This window comes from Podarcis cretensis (genome assembly GCF_951804945.1).
Source record: "Podarcis cretensis genome assembly, chromosome: 2".
Taxonomy (NCBI): domain Eukaryota; kingdom Metazoa; phylum Chordata; class Lepidosauria; order Squamata; family Lacertidae; genus Podarcis; species Podarcis cretensis.
This window is the reverse complement of record NC_137171.1, coordinates 36210927-36232204: the sequence shown is the minus strand read 5'-3', so window position 1 is coordinate 36232204 and position 21278 is coordinate 36210927. Positions and strand designations below refer to the sequence as shown.

Here is a 21278-nt window from a genome sequence, read left to right as displayed (position 1 = left end):
TGTGTGTGTGAGAGTGAGTTTATTTTTAAAAAAATTACAGGAGGATTAAAAGTGGTCCCCAAAGTGGCTTTGGACTGAGGCATTTTTATTCACATAGCCACTGCATTGGGATGACAGCAGGTTCTCTGCTTCAGCCGCAGTTGGTGTGCATAGAAGGTTTGATATTGGATGGAGAGGCAAAACAGAGCTATGGTCTTGGAGACTTGCTTCATCTCTTCCTCTGGGCGGTGCAGAGCAGGAAGACATTGAAACTGCAGGGAAGAGTGAGAGTCTTATGCCCACCGGAGGACAGGCTCCACCATTACTCGTGTTGTAGTTTCAAAAAATGGCTCTGCAAGCCAAGTTTCCCCTGAGAATTATCCCTGCCAGAGATAGTGTTGATGATGTGCAGCATCGGGGTCCTCCCACCCCGCCCCTTCAACTCCCTGTGCCACTGATGACGCGGGCAAGCCGCCTGTGCATTTGACCTTGCACGGGTTCGCAGGGCAGTACTTCCCCATCCACAGTCATCGAGCCCTTGCGCACCAGGGGCTCGAGCCGAAAAGCTTTGACAGGCACATAGTGGAGGTAGGGGCTGTTGAGAGCCAGGTGCGTCCCTTTATCCATGGCCATGAAAAACTTGACCATGGAAAGCCGGGAGACCCCCGCCGTGACGTAGAAGAGGTGGATGGCATCGTCGTACAGCTTGGCTTGGGGGGCCAACAGGAGGTCTGCTCCCAGATGAGAGTGTTGGATGCAAATGATGGAGACAAATTCCTCCTCCGGGGCTACAGTCCAGTGCTCAGGAACAGGCTGCTCAAAGGGTACCAGCAAGGAGTCCTCGAGCAAACAGCTCTTGCTGCTGGCGCACGAAGAGACCGACGGGAAGCAGCTGTAGAGGGACTTCTTGCTGCTGAAGGAGAACTGTTCGGAGTGCAGCGCCGACAGGGAGCCGTGTCCCACCGCAGAGGGTGAAGAGCCAGGGCTGGGGCTCTGGTCGCCGCAGGGCAGGTAGGAGAGGCGGCCCTTGTAGACCTGGAGCGTCGTCAGGAGCTGGAACGTGCCCACGGTGAAGCGGGCGCCTCCCAGCTTGCGGTACCTCTCGCTGGCAATGTCCACGTCGGAGATGAAGCCCCAGCCGAAGCTCAGGAAGGAGAAGAGTCGCTTGCCTGAAGCCGTGTGGAGGGACATGAGATCCATGGGGGCGTGCAGGCCTTTGCAGAGGAAGTAAGTGCAGTTCATGAGCAGTTCCTCCTTGTTGAAGTGGCCCTTGCTGCAGCAGGAGAAAGAAAGGGAGCGTGTGAAAACAGTGGCACGGAAGGGGCCAGCCCAAGGGTAGTGCAGAAATGGTAGTGGGTTGCACAAAAGGTCTCCTCTCCTGAAAGTCAAAGGTCCAATTTACCTTCCTCTTCCACAGGGTGGGGGCTGGGACAAAACAGTTTTTGGACTGCTGCTTTGGTGTCCTTGCATGTTGCCAGTACAATCATACAGGTAAGCCCAATGCCATCCCTGAGCCACCACCGCCTCCCGTGCTGGAATGGCCGGAGGTGGTGACCTCTGGTGTGGGAGTCAACCATACAGTGGCGGTTTTGCTTCAGCTAGGTCATCACACAGGAAGCACAGTATCAGGGTTCTGTTCTTTCAAGGTGTTCGTGATCAGCATTCTATAGGCGGCCCGTTGTCCCAACAGCCCCTTGTAGCCGCATGAAAAAAGGTGGGGCTGGGATGCAGCAGCAGATGGACAAGGGAGCAGTGCCATATTGCAGCTGTCAGGTTTCATCAGCTGAGACTAGCTAGAGTGACCAGAGGGCACTGGACTCTCCCCACCAACATGAATCATCAAAAGTGCTCCCCCCACAAGTAGGGATTTGTGGGTGTTGGGGCAAAGACACACCTAGAGGCAGCAGTGGGAGAGATGGGAAGCAGGGCCAAGGGCATCGGCTCTGCAGAGAAACTAGCTCCACTTGACCTGTTCTTGACCCTGAAGCATTTCCATTCAAGCCGTTCATTATACAGACTACAGAACTACTGCCTGGGTTTGCTGGTTTCCCCCTTAGCCCCTACCGGCAGGCTTGCAGTATAAAAGGACAATTTCATGAATGTGGCTCTGGGAACCACATTGGTGGAAGATCAGGGTAAAAAAAGAATGCCCCAAAGATGAGTTTCTACGGTGCTAGGTTTTATAACTGAATGTTTATATCCATTATGAAGTGCTTAAACATCTTCCAGGCATCTGATTCACGACATCTACTGAAAACCAATAGGGAGGGAGAGGTCAGTGTTGCCACTTTTGTGGCAGGAGAAAACTAGGCTTCCATACAGAGGATATCAGAGGTTTGGTCTGTTTAGCTCACTATTTTCTGCATTGACAATAGACTGCAAGGTTTCAAGGTAGGAGCCTTCCCCAGTCTTGCCTCAAGATGAAGCCCACTAAGAAATGAGGATTAGTCACAGAGCAGATGGGAAAGGTGGCCAGCTGTGGAAGGGGCAGAGGCCAAGGCTGGGGGATGTTGGCTGTGATTGCAGGGAGCGGATCGAAACCTGAGCTGAGGACTTGTAATTAAGCTTCTTTTGTGAATGCACATTGCCCCCTGATGCCCTTCCTCTTTGACAGCAGTGGTAGGAGATTACAAGACACCATTGGTTGTCAAGGGAAGTTTGTCAAGTGCAGCTGCCTTGCCAGCCTCACTAAGCAAAAAGATGTGTAATAAACAGGGCAGGAGCAGGTACCAATCTTGGTCCAGCTGCAAGCCTGGTAGAATGTCAGAATGAGCAAAAGACTGGGGGTTCCCATAGAGTTTTGGTTTTCTGAATGTCTCCTTGCCCTTCTATTCCTTGTAGAACAGAAGCCTGCAAAAGGATATCTGCGACTTTGCAGCTTACCATTGCACCACGCAACTTAGCCTTCATTCAGGATCTGTTTTTATTTAACCACTCAGTGTTCATATACAGCCCTGAGCACTCAGTGTGGAATGTGGGCTGGCTTTTTGGATGAGAGTGGGAGATGCCCTTTGCTCACTCTCACCCTATGTAGCCTTTGAAATCATGCTGCCCCATGACCCACCTTTCATGCTTTCCTCCAATGTGGGAACTGTATTGGGGCTCCTGCATCTTTTTAAACACCATAAATTTTAGATTGACAAAAGAAAGATAATTCAGCATTAAGAGAGAAAGTGGAGGGGCTGTTCTGGAAACTCCCAACATTGCTTGGAGCTCAACATAACTGTGGTGGCTGCTAGAAATCAGCCATGTGCTAGTGCCACTACACACACACACACAATTTCATGCTTTTAGCCAACTGTAAAGTGAGGTGTGCACAAATAGGATTCTGTTGGTAGTGGCACCAGCATACCACCAGTTCAGCATGTGCCATAAGCCAAATGGGCGGGAAGCAGTTTCACGCACCCTCACTTACCCCAAGGCCTGAGGTTCCTAGGATGGAGAAGCCCCAGGAGCCAAACTTCACACATGCAATTTTGGGTACATGAAGCTGGATAGTGCACACACCCAAACTCCACAATTTGTTAGCGCCAAAGCCAGCAAAACTGGCGGCTAAATCTGCCCCCAGCATTGGAGAAGAAACAGAATCCTCCATTTCACCTGAGGACAACAGGCTAGTTGAGCAGGTGCAGGGCAAGCCGTGTGGCACACTCAACCCTGTCCTCCTCCAGCACCTTGCCACTGCTTCTCCTTGACCCACAGCATTCACTTGAGACAGCCACCTCCCCCTGCCTGATGGTAGGGCCGGCCCTGGAAACACACATGCAGAGCTGCCACAGGTCCAACCGCCAGTGATGCCTTACCTCGTGTAGTGATTGAGAGAAGCAGCCAGGGCATTCCCAGAACCCCCTGGGAGGATGGCAAGAGGCTTCTGGATAGCAGATTCCCAGTCGGGGCGCTCCATCAGTCCATTTATCACCTACAAAAAAGTACACGTAGCAAAAGGGCTTACTGGAAAGGAAAGGACAAGGTGTTTTTTTCACCTCTGACTTGGCTTGGTCAGCACAGAAGTGACCAGTCCATTTAAAACTCCAGTCTTAGGGGGGTCAGGACTTAGGTTATGTACACAGAGGTACTGCAATTCAAACTCTAAAAATCTGCACGCAAAACCTGCTGGTTTATACACACCTTTCTAAGAGTACATCTCACTGAATTCAATGGGACTCGATTCTGCTTGGACATGCACAGGATTGTGTTATTAGAGGAGTGTGTGTTCCAGGCACACCTCGTAGTTACATTATTTGAAATGAGAGGACAGTAATAAAGAATATGCTACAGGTGAGAGTTCAGTCAAGCTATTCCCAAACTTGTCAGAGCATTCTGTCATTGGAAGGCTGGTCATACCTAACTTACTACCAGTTCAAATAGTCAAGCTTTCCATTCACTGTAGGGTTATTCCATATCAAGTGATCCAACTTTGTTACCTCATGTCATCCATTTTTATGAATGTTTTGTACTCTTGTTGAATGATCAAAACTAAATTTAAATCTAAAAATTTAGCTTTTTATCTCATCCCATTTTTTGAATTATGAGGGCCTGAAATTTCAAAAAATTGACAATTTTGGCCTTGTCAGACTACACAAAAACTTTAAAAGCTGAGCCCAGCATTGAGATACATCAAAACCAAGAACACCAATCTCTTCAGAACTTCATGGGCTTTAATATGATATGTCACAAGATGGACTTGTAACTTAAATTTAAAATTTAGGTTACAAAATTTTAAAAAGTGATTAAAAATTAATAGGATTATAGATTTTCAAAAAAAAATTATTGCTTCTATCATATTTCTAAGATCTACCTGCAATATTTCATCATGGGATCACACTAGGGGGAAATATTTTGTACATACATGTCTGCCTTATTGGCTTCTATTTAGGATAAATGGGTCTTCTTGGAGTAAAATATAACAAAAACAAGACTTCAGACTATAATATCAGTTAATTCAGGCATTTCTTTAGAAAGTTGTGTAATTAAAAAGTATCTGAAAACCTAGCTAGGCTTTTCTTTTAAAAATGTGTTCTAAGAGTGATAGCTTGTTGTTGTGTTATAGAATGCACACTTTGAAAGAATTATTGTTGGTACTTCATGAACATTGCAACAAAATACATATGTAACCAAATTTGACGTATCTCAACTTAGTTTTGATCATTCAACAAGTGTGCATACAAAATATTAAGAAAATTGGATGACATGAAGTAAAGAAGTTGGCTCTCTTGATATGGAATGACCCTGCAGTCAAATGCTTGGATTGAACCCACCATTGGAAACCATATACACCCCACATTCACAAAATAAGAACACAGAAATATCTTAGAGTTCTGCATCAGAACCTGCATTTAAGCTGCACTTCTATTGAACATTACAACTTTTGGATCGCTTCGCCATTAGCAGGCTGCTTATTGTTCTCAAATATCTTTCCATAGCCATGAAGACTGGGAAGACCCTTTAAGAAAAAAGGGAGTGGGAGTGGGTATTCTATCAGTTTCTGAAGCAGAACCTACTAGATTTTGCCTTGTGCAGCACAACCTGCAACCATACAGAAATTTTCCACAACTCTTTTTAAGGAAAAGGTTGCAAGCTTGCTATGGTTTTGTCATTTGATTGCTGCCATGCAACATGAATCCAAATCAAACTGGTCCAGTACCAAAGGTGCAAACTTTGGTGGGGGAGGGGAAACACGCAAATATTTAATGTGAATGGAAGTCAATGTTAGGCATTAGTTTCCATGTTTTAAAAACTACCCATAGGAAATTTGCAAACATAAATCGGAGGCCTTCCCTCGTTTATCTTGAGAACCTCCTTCCAATTTAATTCCTTTCTGGCCAGTGCTGCCAAACACTTAGCAGAGTCAATATGGAATTGGGTTCCCGTACCAGTTTCCCACTGTGCAGCAGGAGGAAGACATTTCAACAAACGCAAGACAGTGTGATAACTGTGACCTGCAGACTTTCACTGTCCAATACTGGATTTGCAACCCTTGCCAGTTCCCACCCACTTCCAAAGTACAGTCCCCTTCCCAGACCCTTTGCACTCCAGTGGGCTGGAAGGCCTCATCGGAATAAGTGGCAAAATCCTTTACAACCATCAAACATGGGCCCGCCTTGGGCAGCATCCGGTCCTTGGTGATGGGAGCTGCACACAACAGGCAAGGGAGCCCATAGTTAGCCAGATCCCACTTGCCCCCCTTACCTCATATAGCAGGCCGTCTCCAGCCATAATGACCAAGGCGCTGTACATGGATAAGTCCGTCTTCCTCACCAGATCCCAAGCGTGGTTGTTCTTCTCTAGCAACAAAGACAATGAACATGTATGACTTGTATGTTATGTCCCAGGGGGATATAGTTTTGCATTCTCTAAGGGTTCCTATTATTGTTGGGGGGGGGGGCGGAAATGCCATCTGTCCACCACTGACTACTGTCCCCTCACACACAGGCTGGCAGTAGTATTGCTGTGGAAAGTGGAGCCAATGGCTATCAAGGAGTGTGGCAGTGAGCATTCCCTGTCAGGAAGAGCTGAGAATGCACATTCTTACACACAGAGAACTGTGTTAATCATCCTTCTCTTGCCTTAAAGGTAAGGTAAAGGGACCCCTGACCATTAGGTTCAGTCGTGGCCGACTCTGGGGTTGCGGCGCTCATCTCGTTTTATTGGCCGTGGGAGCTGGCGTACAGCTTCTGGGTCATGTGGCCAGCATGACTAAGCTGCTTCTGGTGAACCAGAGCAGCGCACGGAAACACCGTTTACCTTCCCGCCAGAGCAGTAGCTATTTATCTACCTGCACTTTGACGTGCTTTCGAACTGCTAGGTTGGCAGGAGCAGGGACCGAGCAACAGGAGCTCACCCCGTGGCGGGGATTCGAACCTCCGACCTTCTGATTGGCAAGTCCTAGGCTCTGTGGTTTAACCCACAGCGCCACCCGTGTCCCTCTTGTCTTACTCTTGGCTAAACCTTTACCAAGAATGGAAATAGAATTAAAAAGTATAATGAACCTCAGCCTTCTGGAAAAGACATTTCTCTCCCCCCCCCAATTGAGAAAAGCAAAACAAATTTGATGGGGCAGGCGGGGAGAGATAGTTGACAGAAGGACCATAATTCACACTACAGGTGAGGCAGGACAATCCTATCTCCAAGAGGTGACAAAATATGTTCTCCCTGGCCATCATTTGATGCCAAATGGAATGCTACCTGTGCCAATCCTATTTGATGGAAATGGCAAGCTGGTTTGAAGCAATGTTTCACCGAATTAGGTTACAAACTGAAGGGGACGGGCATCTCAAAAAATGTGTTAAACAAGGAATTGTTCTCTCCTCCCATCTCTTCTTGGAATGGGATGAACAGGATCAGCCAGACCTTTACAACAAAGTTTGCTGCACTTTGACATCAGTGAAACCACAGCCACGCTCACAAAGCAGCACTCTGCAGAAAAGGGTCAACCTGAGTTGGGCTGGAGGGAGGAGTTATTTGGGTTTCCTTTCCCTGCAAAAAATGCAAGATTAGAGCCTTGTCAAGCCTATACCTGCATTTTTAACTCTTCTGTTCACATGTAGGTGGCACTGTAATTAAACGGGGCAGGCCGTGATCTTCCTAGTTCAGCTTTCCCCAACCTGGTGCTCTCCAGATCCCGACCATCAGCCAGGCTGGCAGGGGATGGCGAGAGTTGGGAGTCCAACCAGATTGGGGAAGGCTGCCTTAGAATATTAGCTACCCGGACGGTTGAGCAAAGGAGTGTCCTCCAGTTTGGCAGTGCCAGCAATATCACAGGTGTGGGTGGGTGGGTCAGAGCACAGCTGTACATAAAGGTTTGAGCACAACCACTTTTGTGGGGCTCCAGCCATCTTGGGACATGCATTGGCCTGTCATTCCAGAGAGAGACTGCAGTTTTCACAGTGGCCTTGTTCAGGCACAAGACTTACCAGTTATAAACATGCTGAATCCTATGTTGGCTTCCGTCAGCATCGGCTGCACTTGGGACTTGAATAGCTGCAGGGCCCGGCCTGACCCGCTGCGTGGATTCAGCAACACCATCACCTGGCAGGGCCGGGAGAGTAGCCCAAAGGTGGCTTCTGCACAGAGACAACAGAGGTGGGGAGATCGTGAATTACACCCTTGTGCAAATTAATTGAAACAAAGCATGTTTTCTATCTTACTCGTAACCCTGTGCTCAAAACAAACACGAAAAGTGAGTTGATCATTATGGTGTTGGAAGCCTGCAGCCAGTAGAAGGAATGATGCGCTCACCACAATATATTGAGGTTCTACAAGAGAGTTATTCCAGAGCTGGAAAAGAGGTATCCTGATTGTACTGAGATATTGAAGCAGGACCTAGCCCCCTGTCACACATCAAAAGTGGTGAAGAAATTCATGACAGAGCAGCAAATACAGGTACTTGATTGGCCAGGGAATTCCCCGGACATAAATCCCATTGAGAATTTGTGGGCTATATGCAAAAGTCGCCTCCGTGCTGTAGACTGTACGACTGGAGAAGCTCATTCAGATGCTGATTCACGTGTGGTACAGGGATCCAAAAATCAACCGTGACTGTTCGAAACTATAGACTCCATGCCAAACTGTGTTCAAATGCTGCTTAAAAATAGCAGCGGTCATATCGGTTACTAATGTATGTATATGTGAGTTCTGTGCATTTATATGTGAGTTTTATACAATAAAAAAATTGAAACTTCATTGTTTCAATTAATTTGCACAAGGGTGTAGCATCATGGACTAAGGCTTCTACCTCTACTTTTCTTATTCTGGCCTTATACATTAAAAAAAAGAAATCCACATATTTTCATTTGCTTGACCACTCAAGATGAGTTCCAGAGTTTAAACAATGAATAAATGAAATTAAATGGAGAAGCAGATGCAACCATCAGGAATGGAGGCAAAACTCTTCTCCCTGTTGCACACTCCCAACCTTCCCATGTGCAGAGATGTTTAAAGGATAGCAAGGCTCAGCTTTGGTTTCCTTTGGGGGAGAAAATACTACAGACCTCCTTTCCTGACATAATTGGGAATTGTGGTCTGCACCAAAATGGCACTCACAACGCTTTCGCAGAAGAAATCCACTACTGGGTTCCCTGTCAACTTTATTTCAGCAACTGAGAGATAGCAACCTATGGATGGTTTGCAAAGGAAGACTGACCAATAGATTCTGCCCACAGCCTGCCCTGCCATACATCAGGCCTCTTCCTTTGAGGGTGGAGGTGGGAATCAATTTCTCAAAGTTTTGGTAATGTGTTCAGTTAACTCCCATTAAGGAGAGGTTGCAAGAACAAAATAATCTAAGATCAGCCTGTTGAATCAGGCCAATGGCCTGTCAAGTCCAGCATCCTATTCTCACAATGGCCAACCAGATGCATTTGGGAAGCCTGCAAGCTGTACATTAGTGCAACAGTGCTTTGCATCCAGCAACCAATTTTCCTATGAAATGAACTGTCACTCAGCGGCATGCAACGCCAGCAAATCCTAGCAAATAGATGAAGACAGAAAGGTGTGCATGCAGCTTGTTATTAGGCAGAGTTCTGAGAGAGGGGTGAAGAAACTCCTCAGTCCCTTTTCCTTCTGACCAATGCCTATTGCCTAGAGCAGTCAGGTGGGTGCTGTTGCCAACCAAGGGAGGGGAGAGTATTACAGATGTTAAATAAATAATATTTTAATTATTATTTGCACTGGTCTACAGATTTTCATCTTAAGTATCAGGTCTGTAACCCCTTGCAACTGGTGCAAATCGCCTCCCGCTCACCCACCAAAACAGATGGCTAGGGCAGGGTGAGAGTCCCACTGGGTGGTAAATCAATCTCTTGGCTCCCCGGCTTAGAAATAGAATTTCTAACTACCTATTCCCAGGTGGGAAAAGACTTGTTAGGATTTTGTTTTCTTTTTTAAAAAGGAATAAAGGCTGTAACACAATTGTACATATTGGAAAATACTTAAAACTTTTTTAAAAAAAGAATACTGGACCTGAGCCATAAATCTCTCCAGCAGATTTTCGGCTGCTCTTAGTTATTTTGATGGGGTGTTGTTGTTGTTTTTTGCTGTTTAATTGTTTACATTGTTCTGAGTTGACCTGAAGACTTTTTATGCAGAATGGTACGGCAATTAAAAGAAAAAAAGAAAAAGGTAATGTGTTTCTCCTCAATGTGAGGAAATACCTTCAACATTCATTATTTCTTGCAGTGAGCCACTTGCCATGCTCTTCAAGTTCACCATTCACCTTATGCCTCCAATGAACCAAGAGCTTCTTGCCTTCCTGTTCCCCTCTGCATGGCTCTGGCATAGAGAGGATTTCTCACAATGTAGTCCGCCCAGTTATCAACTTTTCAATCTCACTGTTCTGTAGACTGGCTCAGCAATCAGAGCCGGCAGATAACTCAGCACAAATGATGCTCAAAAATTTCCTGCACAAACACACCCTATTCTCTCTTCCCCCTTCCTGTTGCGTATTGTGGGTCTCACATGATGCATGATTGGCAAGCAGGAAAGGAAGTAAGTAGGAAAATTAAAATATTTTTGCTGGGTGTTGGAATGGGCTGCGATGAGAGATGGTGTTAGTTACGAAGTTCTCTGGAACAAATTAAAAGAGGCGGATGGGGCTGGTGGAAGTAACTCCCAATTCAAATGCCTTTGAAGTAGCGCATTTCAATTGTGAAATGCCACCCTTGGTGAACAGCAAGCAAAACGTCTCTCAGGTAGATGAGACCCCAAAAAGAATAGACTGTTGTTTACTCTGCATCCAGCGAGTTCTCACTGCTGGTTTGGGAAGCAGTGTACACACAACATTGGTCAAAATCCACATTTATCCTGTATCTAACTTGTTGTTTCTTAGGAAACGCTATGTTCTGATGTCCTTTTACCCAAACCAGCTTTGAATGAGAAAATGAATGACCTAGCTCTGTTTAAAGCTGATGATGTGTACACAGCTTAGGTACTGAACACGTGGAGAAGGAGAGCGGAGGGACTCTCAGAAACCATGTCAAAGGTTTCGTAGGGACAACACCAACGTAAGGAAATAAAAACTGCGCTTTAAAATGTGCCATCAGTGCTTTGAGCTCTCATGCTTCATTTCAGATAACATCTTTGGCACAGCTAATAAAACTACCAGCCATGCTGAATGCACAGGCTGGTTTAATGTCTGGCAGGTGTGGCATTGTTCTTCAACAAGAACCAGGAGCCAACCTGTTCGTCATCTATAGCGCAGTTAATTATTTCAGTTCCCAAAAGAAAGGCAGTATCACCACCTTCCCCCATCTGCAGCAGGCACAGAAACTACGCTAAGGGCTAGCTACAGTTGCTTTCAGAAAGTATCATCAGACCCAATTAACCATGCGTGCCAATTAGTTTCCAACATGTTGGCTGCTAGCTAGATCTTTTTGACTGCTACCCTGCAAAACGGGGCCATCCCAGGCTCCGCTTCTGTTATTTTAATAGGACTACAGTATGCGATGCTGAGAATCTGAGCTACATGAATGATTCAGAAGCGGAAGACTGATGCTTGTGGCTTCGCATCCTTTCCTTCTTCCTGCCTGCCTACCCCACACCAAAAGCTTAAGAGTCCATCCCATTTATCTTCCTGATACAGATTGTTACGAATGAAGCTGCTATCATGTCCCAAGGGGAAGCCAAACCACAGATGGAACTGGCAAAAAAAGATCAAGTTTACTCGTTTTCCTGACTGGGTCTTTATTCAATTTGGGAGGTTTTGCTTCTTAGTTAAAAGGATGTAGTAAAAGGCGTAGTGGTAGCCAACAGCTTGGATGGCTTTAAAAGACAACTAGACAAATAGATGGACGATATGGCTATCAGTAGCTACCTAATGGCTCTTGTTCTACCTTTACTGTTGAGGCAATAGGCCTCACCAGGATGGAAGAAGACATCATTTTCCATTCCAACCCACTATGTGTCACACACAGCACTGTTTCAATACTGCTGCAGTTCATCTTCCACCAAAAATGAACTTATTCGTCTCACTGTCTACTTAGGCAAAATTACATAACTTGTTGTAATTTCCCCAATTACATTGTGGTTACTTTGTTCCACCTTGTTCCCTTCAGTGCAAAGGAAACAGGATGGGTTGGGTCCAAAGCAGTGCTAAGCCATGGTCCTTCCCTCTCCTCTCCCATGTCCCCCAAACCTGTTTTTGTCCAGAAGTAGTTTAACAGGGAGGACTAGAAACAATGATTTTTAAAAGCTAGTGCAGAGATTCTGCTGGTGCCATTAGCTCCCATTAAAGTAGCCAGCACATTGCATCTTTGATTTCAGGACTCCCTGCCCTTGGTGCTGAATGCATTTACTTCAGCAGGCAGGTGGGAAGCAAAGCCAGAACACTGCTTTTGACCCAGTTCTTCCTCAGCTAAATAAGTATAAGCTTTGTATAACAGCCAGCCACAAACCTCTCCGTGAAACGGTGCAACTAGCCCCAGGATTAAGCTTCCACTGCCTATCATCACGTTTTTCAAGCTGCATTTTCAAGAGCGTGAAATCTTGCTAACCCCTCAAGAAGAAAACCATGCACTCCATTTTCCTCAATCCTTTCTTCCCATGCAGAACTGGGGAGGAGAGTTCAGCCCGCCCCCTCCCCAACCACCGCAAGGATCATAGTTCACAATGCCGGGACATATTTATCTCCTAGGGCCCACAGATTACCAAGGTCAAGGAGGCAGCTGTTGATGGCCATGCAGTGCAGGTAATAGGTAGCTGACAAACTGGGGAGTGTTTAGGGCGATAACAAAATGAAAAGTAACTCAGACTGGCAGAAGCTGCTCAGGGAGTGCTGGGATGTGAGCAATCGTTTCTGCAGCAAAATGAGAACACTGCCTGGAGCGCAGGAAGAAGGTGGCTGGGCCGTCCGTTAAGGGCCTTCAGGTTTTGCATTTAGCCTAGATGAACAATAATCTTGCAGTGATGAATTTAGAAGCATGCAGGCATTCCTGGGGTCACAGACATGGGCAAGGAGAGCCAGGAAACACCTGTTTTTGTTGGAATGCCATAGGAACTTTGTTCACACTGCAATTATTTCCCTTGTTCCTGGGTTTGGTGTGATGACTGCATCCATAAATCCAAGGCATTTTTAAAAAGCTATTTTAGAGGCTGAGAGAGAAATAAAACAGAGTCTACTGTTCTCTTAAAAGTGAGGAAGAGGGGGTGGGAAGTACGGTATCAGCTCTTTCCTTGATCCTTTTCAATCTGGCTTCTGGCCCTGATTATGGAAAGGAGATGGATTTAGCTGACAGAATCAATCTTTGTCTACGGACAGAGAGGGGGAATGCTTCCCTCTCCATCCCCACCCCCAACACTCTTAAGTCTTATCACATTCTCTGGAACATCTGGCTGAGGTGCAGGGGCTGACCGGTTTTGCTCCTTTCCAACAGTATGATGCCAGAAGGTGGGAGCTGGAGGAGAAACACACACTTTGGGTAACATGCTGCAGGGTTCTGTAGATCAACCCAAATGCTGTGTTATTTCGTATCTCTATGTATTTAGCCCGCTGGGAGACAGATGGTCCAATGCCCCAAGTCCACCAAGGAGTCCCAAAAGGATGCCATAATTCAGGCATAGGCAAACTCAACCCTCCAGATGTTTTGAGACTACAATTCCCATCAACCCTGACCACTGGTCCTGTCAGCTAGGAGTTGTAGTCCCAAAACATCTGGAGGGCTGAGTTTGCCTATGCCTGCCATAATTGATGGTGCTGAACACCACTGATAACCAAAAGGGCCAACAGACTCACAGGCCCCTCATCCACTAGGGAAACCAAGACCAATTCGGTCTCATATCAGGGTGAATTCGTCGGTGATGTGTTTGGCAAATAGTTACACTGGGCTACCACAGGTTCCACCAACCCCTTTTGCAGCCCAGATTGCTGAAGGCCTCGGAGAACCTCTGCTGGGTGACACTGTGTAGATATGCTTGGTAGCAAAGAAATTAGTTTTCCTCACCATCGAAGATGTACATTGGAATCCCCCAGAAAATCTATCTGAAGAGCCTTGAGACCAGCAGCTCAGCAGAGAGACTCTTAGATAGTGGCATGAATGGAACCCTACCAGCAGAACTCCTTGCCTCTCCTGATAACCCACTAGACACTCAAAATGGGAAGACGGCTGAGCAACAAGGAGGGATGACACCACAAGAGATTACTTCAACTCTACCTGCTCTCTGAGCCAGTGTTGCTGTTGCTTCACCAATAAACCACAATTGGGTTAATCCGAACAGGTCTCAGTCATACCAGCCAGGTCAAGGTGTTCCTCCCAAATCAAAGCCTGGAAGGCAGACATTTGTTTTCCTGGCCACAGGTCCTGACATTCAGAAACACTACCAAAGGACCTGGGAGGTTGCTGGCATGCCAACCAGGTTCTCTCAGACTGGAGGATGAACCGAAAGGGAAGATAGCAGAAAGCTGCCTAATTTCCCTCCCCCTTAACAAGCTCACCAGAGGCCCACCATCACACTCTCCCTGTGCCCTGCCCTGCCCAAAATACTACCAGTGGTGTACAGGTCCCACATAGACTTCTATTAACTCAGACACCAGCAGGAGCCAACAAGCCGAGGAGTGTAAAGCAGATAAAAAGCAGCAGCAAAAACTGGAAACTCATTAAGCACTCACATTCACCACCTGACAAACCAAAGCCAATTCCACCTGCGTCTGCTCTCAGCCAGTTCTTAAAAAAGAAACTTCCTTTTTCGCAATGAAAGCTGTAATTCTCAGGAAGCCGAATTTTGCACCAAGTGCCACATTCTGGGCTTTTTTTGGGTTCCCACAGATTGCAACATGCACACAGCCGCCGGAAAAGCACAGAATGGGGCATCCGTTGCATTGCTCTTCCTGAGAACCTGTCATTTTGAGGAGGGTAGTACCAGCCCTTGTGGACACAAAGATATACCTGAATGTAAGCAGGCAATGCCTGCTGAAGTGTTGGAAGGAGAGTATGATTTCAAGTAGTTGGGGTGGGGTTTCATAACCGGAATATATTAAAAAAAAAAAATTAAGTCACCGAAGATGCAAATTGGTGTGATTTACAGGCTTCAGAATTTAGAATGTCTGGGAACAGAATTTTAGTTTTAACACCAAGCACACACAATCCCTTGTTGTACATCTGCCAGGAGTCAAAGGCGCACATTCAAGGCAAAGGGGAGGGTAAATAAAGAGGCAATTGTAGTGAGGAAAGAAGAGAGCACTACCACGACCCCATGGGAAACTGGCAGAGTCCGCAACATCAAGTGATATAACAGAGTTCAAAGGAGGATGGAACGAATGAATGAAAGCGGTCCCACCTAGATAATATCTGTTGGCTATGCCAGTCAGGAAATGAAGCTTCAGAGATGGCCTATTTCTGCGTGAAAGTTAGAACAATAGGTCCATCTGAAGGGAGGTCATACAGAAGATGGAGCTGACTTGTTCTCTGTTGCTCCAGAGGGCAGGAATAAAATAGAATTTCAGGATAACTTTAGCAGACCGTTCCTAACAGGAAAAGCTAGTTGAAATGGGGTAGACTGCCTCTGGAAGTGATGGGTCCTCTTTCCCTGGAGGCATTTAAGCAGAGGCTGGACAGTCATCTCTGAGGGATGCTGACGTTACATTCCCTGTGGCAGATGTTGCATTGCCTAGATGACCTTCAAGATCTGCCCCAACCCATATGGCTCGCTTTTGGTACATTGCCTTGGATAAATCTTGTTAGAGGTAGAGGGAATGACCCAGTGATGACTGACCCCTCACATGTCTAGACTGTCAGATCCTCTCTGCTCTTACTTCCTTTGCATCTTTCAGCAAAAGTGCTTTCCAGAAAGTTGGTGATACAGTTTTAGGTCTTTCCAGCTCCCTCAATCAAGTTAAGATTTTGCTGACTCTACCACAGAGCTGGAGAAAATGCTGGTGCTGCCAGAAATATTTGCTTGGTCATGTCTGAGAGGAGGATGGGGCAGCACACAGACATCATGAAAGCAAACCATGTTCTGCAGCTCAGAAAGCTCTGAAATGACAACAGCCTGTCCTTAAGGATTATATGCTACTGGGAAGGAAGAGCAGGCAAAGGCTAGATAAAGTGTTAGATAGTTCCAAGACAAGGGATAAATTTGGGTTTGTGTGCATTTGAAGGAGGAATTACTGTATTTTTCGCCCCATTGGACACACCTAGTTTTTTTGGGGAGAAATAAAGGAAAAAAAATATATTTCCCCTCCAGGTGTGGGGCTGGGGCGGGGGAAGCCCGAGCTTCCCCCGACCCCAACCCCCAGAACAGGCTGCTATCCGCTAGCCGTGGGAGAGCCGCACGACTTCGCACGGCTCTCCCACGGTTAGCGGAGCGCTGTGCGAAGCTTGGGGCGTGCTGAGCCCAGCGCGCCCCAAGCTTCTGGGTGCTGGCAAGGTCTCCGCTAGCCGTGGGAGAGCTGCGTCTCCCACGGCTAGCAGATAGCTTCCTGAAGCCTGGAGAGCGAGAGGGGTCGGTGCGCACCGACCCCCCTTGCTCTCCAGGCTTCAGCGAAAGCCTGCATTCGCCCCATAGGACGCACACACATTTCCCCTTCATTTTTGGAGGGGGAAAAGTGCGTCCTATAGGGCGAAATATACGGTACCTAATTTGCACTTTTCAAAGCAATATGCAAAGCAAAACACAGTTATCCTTTGAAGTTTGCACTGAACCAAACTTTGTGATGCAGTTCTCCAGTCAAACAGGGTGTAGAAAAACAGGTATTTGGGGGCAAGCGTGCATAAAAATGAATACCTTGGTGAAAATAACATACAAAAGCGCTTTACATTAGGGGAAAATGGCTTGCAAAAATCTGTATAATAGAATAACTGCGCTAAAATGCTTCTGAATCTTCCATGAGAATTTTTAAAAAACAAACAAATGTGGAGAACTGAATTTAAGATTGGGAAACTGAGAAACGGAGAGAAATAAAAAATTGAAAGATTCACATCCACACTAGCCAGAAGAGACAAGACAGAATTAAAGCTTCTCCTTTACTCAGTGTTTCAATTTCATGTGCCCCCCCCCCCACCCAAACAAACACAATATTGTTCTGACTACAGAAGCCTGGTTGTTGCAATCAGAATGGTTGTATACACCTAACATTTTATTCTGGAAACACTGGAGACTGAGTACTGTACTTGTTTTTCTAAGTCCACACCACAATCTAGAACTACTGCATATCTTTTTTGCCTCTGACAAGTGCTTCTTGAGAAACTGGTTTCATTCTGAAAATAAAAGCTCATTGCAGATTCATAACCTCACGGTGTGTTCATTTGGAAATAGGTGGAAACGGATGTAGGCGGTCCTGGTGGTGGTGGGGGTGTCTATCCACACTTGCACAATGGCATGGTGGGTGGGTGCGGATGCATTCCCAATCACCACTTCCTCCTTCATTCACCTGGGGCATGGGCAGGGAGGAAAAGGTACATCTAAGCTCACCAAGGGAAGGGTGTTCAAACGTGCATCCAGTAAACACACCCATCCTTGCGGACAGACAGCAGGATCTAGAATCCATCTAGATGGAAAGCAGCATTCTGAGGACAAACAAGCACAATGGTTCCACATTGAGAAAAAACTCCATTTTTGTGCTACAGACTGGTTAGTATGTACATGCTACCAGCCAATGTGCGTAGGGGCATGGGGTTGTACTTGTGTCTGTGCCCATGAATATTGTGCATAGCACATATTGCCCTTATTCCACAAATACATATCTGATAAAACAGCATCTATTAAAGAAGTCAGTGAGATATCATAGGACGTTGGCTTAAGAACAGAGCCACTAGCTTACTAGAACATCTCTCTTCAATGAAATGTGTACCTTTTAAGAGCTTTTTATAGAATCATAGAATTTAGAGTTGGAAGGGATGATGAGCGTCATCTAGTCCAACCCCCTGCAAAGCAGAAGTCTTTCTGCCCAACATGGGGCTGAAACCTGCGACCCTAAGATTAAGAGTGAGTAGTCATTTTTTGAACTCTGATACTGGTACTGTGAGTGAACACGAAATCCACACAGTTCAGCTTTGTGCTGTGTTACAGCTGCTTTCTTGTGTTCACTGTAAGCTTGCTGCACAACCCTTTTATAGCAGTCGTCCTCTCATCATGCAAGAGGATAAAACGTCCTCTATTCGCTTTCTTTAGTTCACTGACGAATTTATTCAGTTCAAAACACAGTGCCTGCCCATTACATTCTGTTGGAGAATGATTCCCCGCTCATCTTCACTCATGGACTCCAGTTCCCCTCTTTCCTGACCAATACCCATGCTGGCTGATGACAGTTGGAGTCTGACTACATCTGGAAAGCCATGGGTTAGCTATCCCTGGAGTAACCTATTGTTAGTCTTGACCATCTTAAATCCCATTGATTCAAATAGATCTACTGCAAGATGACTAAGCCTAAATCCACTCCTTTATCAATAAATTTCATTGCTGGCTCAGCTACGTTTTCGCCTGACCTGCATTTTGATCATATCGTGCACCGATTAATTCCCTTGGCTCCGAGTTCTTCCGATTGTTCCACAGCTGTGCCTTGTGGAAATCTTACCTTACCTGCTGAATCAGGTCTTATCAGATGCATGGAAAATCTAGAGAGAGATTTTACTTAATGAACCTTCAATTCAGCAGGCAAGGTTTCACAAAGCACAGCCATGAACAACAAGAAAAGCTCTCGGACCTGCGGGAATTAATTAGTACACAAGGCATGATCAAAATACAGGTCAAGCAAAAGTGTGGATGAGCCCTATGAGTATAGGCCTGTTGTGAACCATTACATGTGAAGTTTTGTGGCTGTCCCTCTCCCCATTTCAGAAGAGCAACACACACACACAATTTATGTCTCCCAATATATTTATTGACTTCTGTTGACACATTATCCGTCACAGACTATGATTCCTTCCCCACCTACCCTCCAACAGTCAATAGAAGAAAAATTAATGATTAAGAGGCATGCCAATTCTTCTTCCACTCTCACGTCAACTCTAGGAGAAAAGGGCTATGTGAATATGGTGGGGACAGTGCCACAGAATGCCTGCTGATGCCCTTCAGTGTTTTCTGCCAATTATTGAGCAAGGGATGTACCACAGAGAAGAAGTATACAAAGATGTGGGCCCTTCAGAGGAAGACTGGATATGAGCTGGCAAACTACCAAGCAACCAACAACTTAGAGACAGGCTTGTTTCAAATGTCACTTTCCATTATTCCAAAACATGGACTGGTATCGCGTGGTGGACCCTCCTTCCACACTTGCCTGTTGATTTGCTCTTCCCTTTCCTGGTTCCCTTTCCTCTGACCATTATTTAAACTATGGTTAGCACATTCCTTCCAGACCATAGGTTGAAGGCAATCCTGATTAGTACTGACCATGATTCATCCAATTTGGATAGCATGATAAACTAAAGATAGAGAAAACACGGACGGGAGAGGAGAGTTGACATTTGCAGGAGAGACAGGAAGAGCCTGCACCACATCCCTAATTCCCCAAATGAAAGTTTTAAAGGATCAGAATATGAACATCTGAACCAGGTCAGAATTTTCAAGCTCCTGGTTCCAAATCGCTGAGCAATTCCCTTACCCAGGCACCCAAACAGCATACCTAGCCCCCAAACCAGAGTGCCTTGGCACTTTTATTTATAACATCCCTAAATAAAACAGAGCAATGTACTGATGATCTATAATAAATAGGATTTTCTAAAACTAGCAGCTTCACACTGAGCCATGGATTCATTTTGCAACCTCTGAAGCCATGGATTCATTTTGCAATCCTCTGAAGACTTGGATCCAGGCACCCAGGTGCCCAATCAATTGTCTGGATACATTCAGAAAGTGAAGCTTGCATATTTTTAAAACCACAGAGCCCCATCTAGAAAATGAGCCACGCTGCAATTTGTTTTGCCAGATGTTTGTGCTATGGCCAGACAGCTGTGAATCAGCATGGAGTGATGCAAGAGACTTGCCAACTCGTGAGAGGCCGGCATTCTTGCTGTGTCATCTTTTCACATTTCACCCTTCCCATTACCCCAGAAGAGGAAGCTGGTGATTATTGCAAGTCATGCTGGCTTTTATAGCAGAATAGCCATAGGCTGTACAGATCTTGGACTATACTGTCTACGTGGCAAGTATCTCCGGAACAATAGTATCAGAGGGAACAACCCAAGTATTCTCTCTGCAGTGTTTCACTTTCTTCACCATTATGTTCCACAGCCCCACTCTACAGGTGTAGCACAAGACATTTTGCTGCCTATGGCAAAGAATAGGATGTCACCCTAACTCCTTTCCATGTATAAAAGCCTGGCAGACTGAGTGGTCTTCCACTGCATCAGAGGCCAACAGGCTAGTTTAGGGGACATGGGATAAACACAGTGGCGTAGCGTGGGTTATCAGCACCCGGGGCAAGGCAAGTAATTTGCGCCCCCTAACCCGTGGATTTGCGCCCCCTAACCCGTGGATTTCCCTAACCCCCAGATGTTGCGCCCGGTGCGGCCGCCCCCCCCTGCACCCCCCACGCTACGCCACTGGATAAACAGTGTGGCGTGTACCCAGAGCTCTGCTCTCCACTACCTCAGCTTGATCCCAGCCCCCTAGAATCTGCCACCTGAGGCAGCCTCCATACTCTACCTAATGGTAGAGCCAGGCAGCCCTGCACTGCTAGGAGCATGGAAAGATCCTGTCTGGGCATGCGCTTAGTATCGCTTGAAGCTTTGCCCCAGTTCACTCAAAACGTCTCTTTCTACATGCAAGCTGTCTTAATTATCCATGTGAAAGCATGCTTAGAGACGATATACAGTATGAATCGAGTAACTGTGGCTGCTTAATAATAGCGGTGACTCACTCAGTCAAGGCAACTGGATAAAGCAATGCTGTGTTTATGGGAGCTGCTGTATCCATGGTCACTCGGTCCATAAGTTATTCTGATACCTATACCTGAAGACACTTCTGTATAGAGCAAGACTGGTGCTTATTTGTAGTAGCATTACCATTAGGAAGCTCATTCAACAGATGTTGCTTATGCTATTGAAATAGCACTAGTCTGATGGCCTTGGGTGCCAGTCTTTAAAGGGATACTTCCCATGGGCCTAGTGTGCTGTCTTTAATTATGGAATAATGGAATAAACTTCGGTTCTATTTTTGAAAGAAACTGTATGCTTGCAGCGATCCTATGACACTGTTCTTATCTCTCTGAACACACCAAAGGTGTAAACTCCTGATATATATATACTACTTGTCTATGCACAGGGCATCGCACTGAATTATAACATGCATACGAGAGAGAGAGAGAGAGAGAGAAAGGGAAACATTATGTGAAAAACTCCTTCAGACCCTTCCTACTTTATAATTCTGAACTG

General features: G+C 46.0%; 1 protein-coding gene across 1 annotated transcript in view; it reads right to left on the bottom strand.

The window, feature by feature from the left end:
* Positions 1-21278, bottom strand: part of SPHK1 (sphingosine kinase 1) — a 36360-nt gene continuing 15082 nt past the window's right edge. The window contains exons 3-6 of the mRNA XM_079966054.1: positions 7893-8042; positions 6169-6263; positions 3783-3898; positions 1-1252 (exon numbers count right to left, since the gene is read on the bottom strand). Coding sequence (XP_079822180.1) covers positions 418-1252; positions 3783-3898; positions 6169-6263; positions 7893-8042 — 1196 coding nt within the window. The 3' untranslated portion in view covers positions 1-417. The remainder of the gene's footprint in view (positions 1253-3782; positions 3899-6168; positions 6264-7892; positions 8043-21278) is intronic.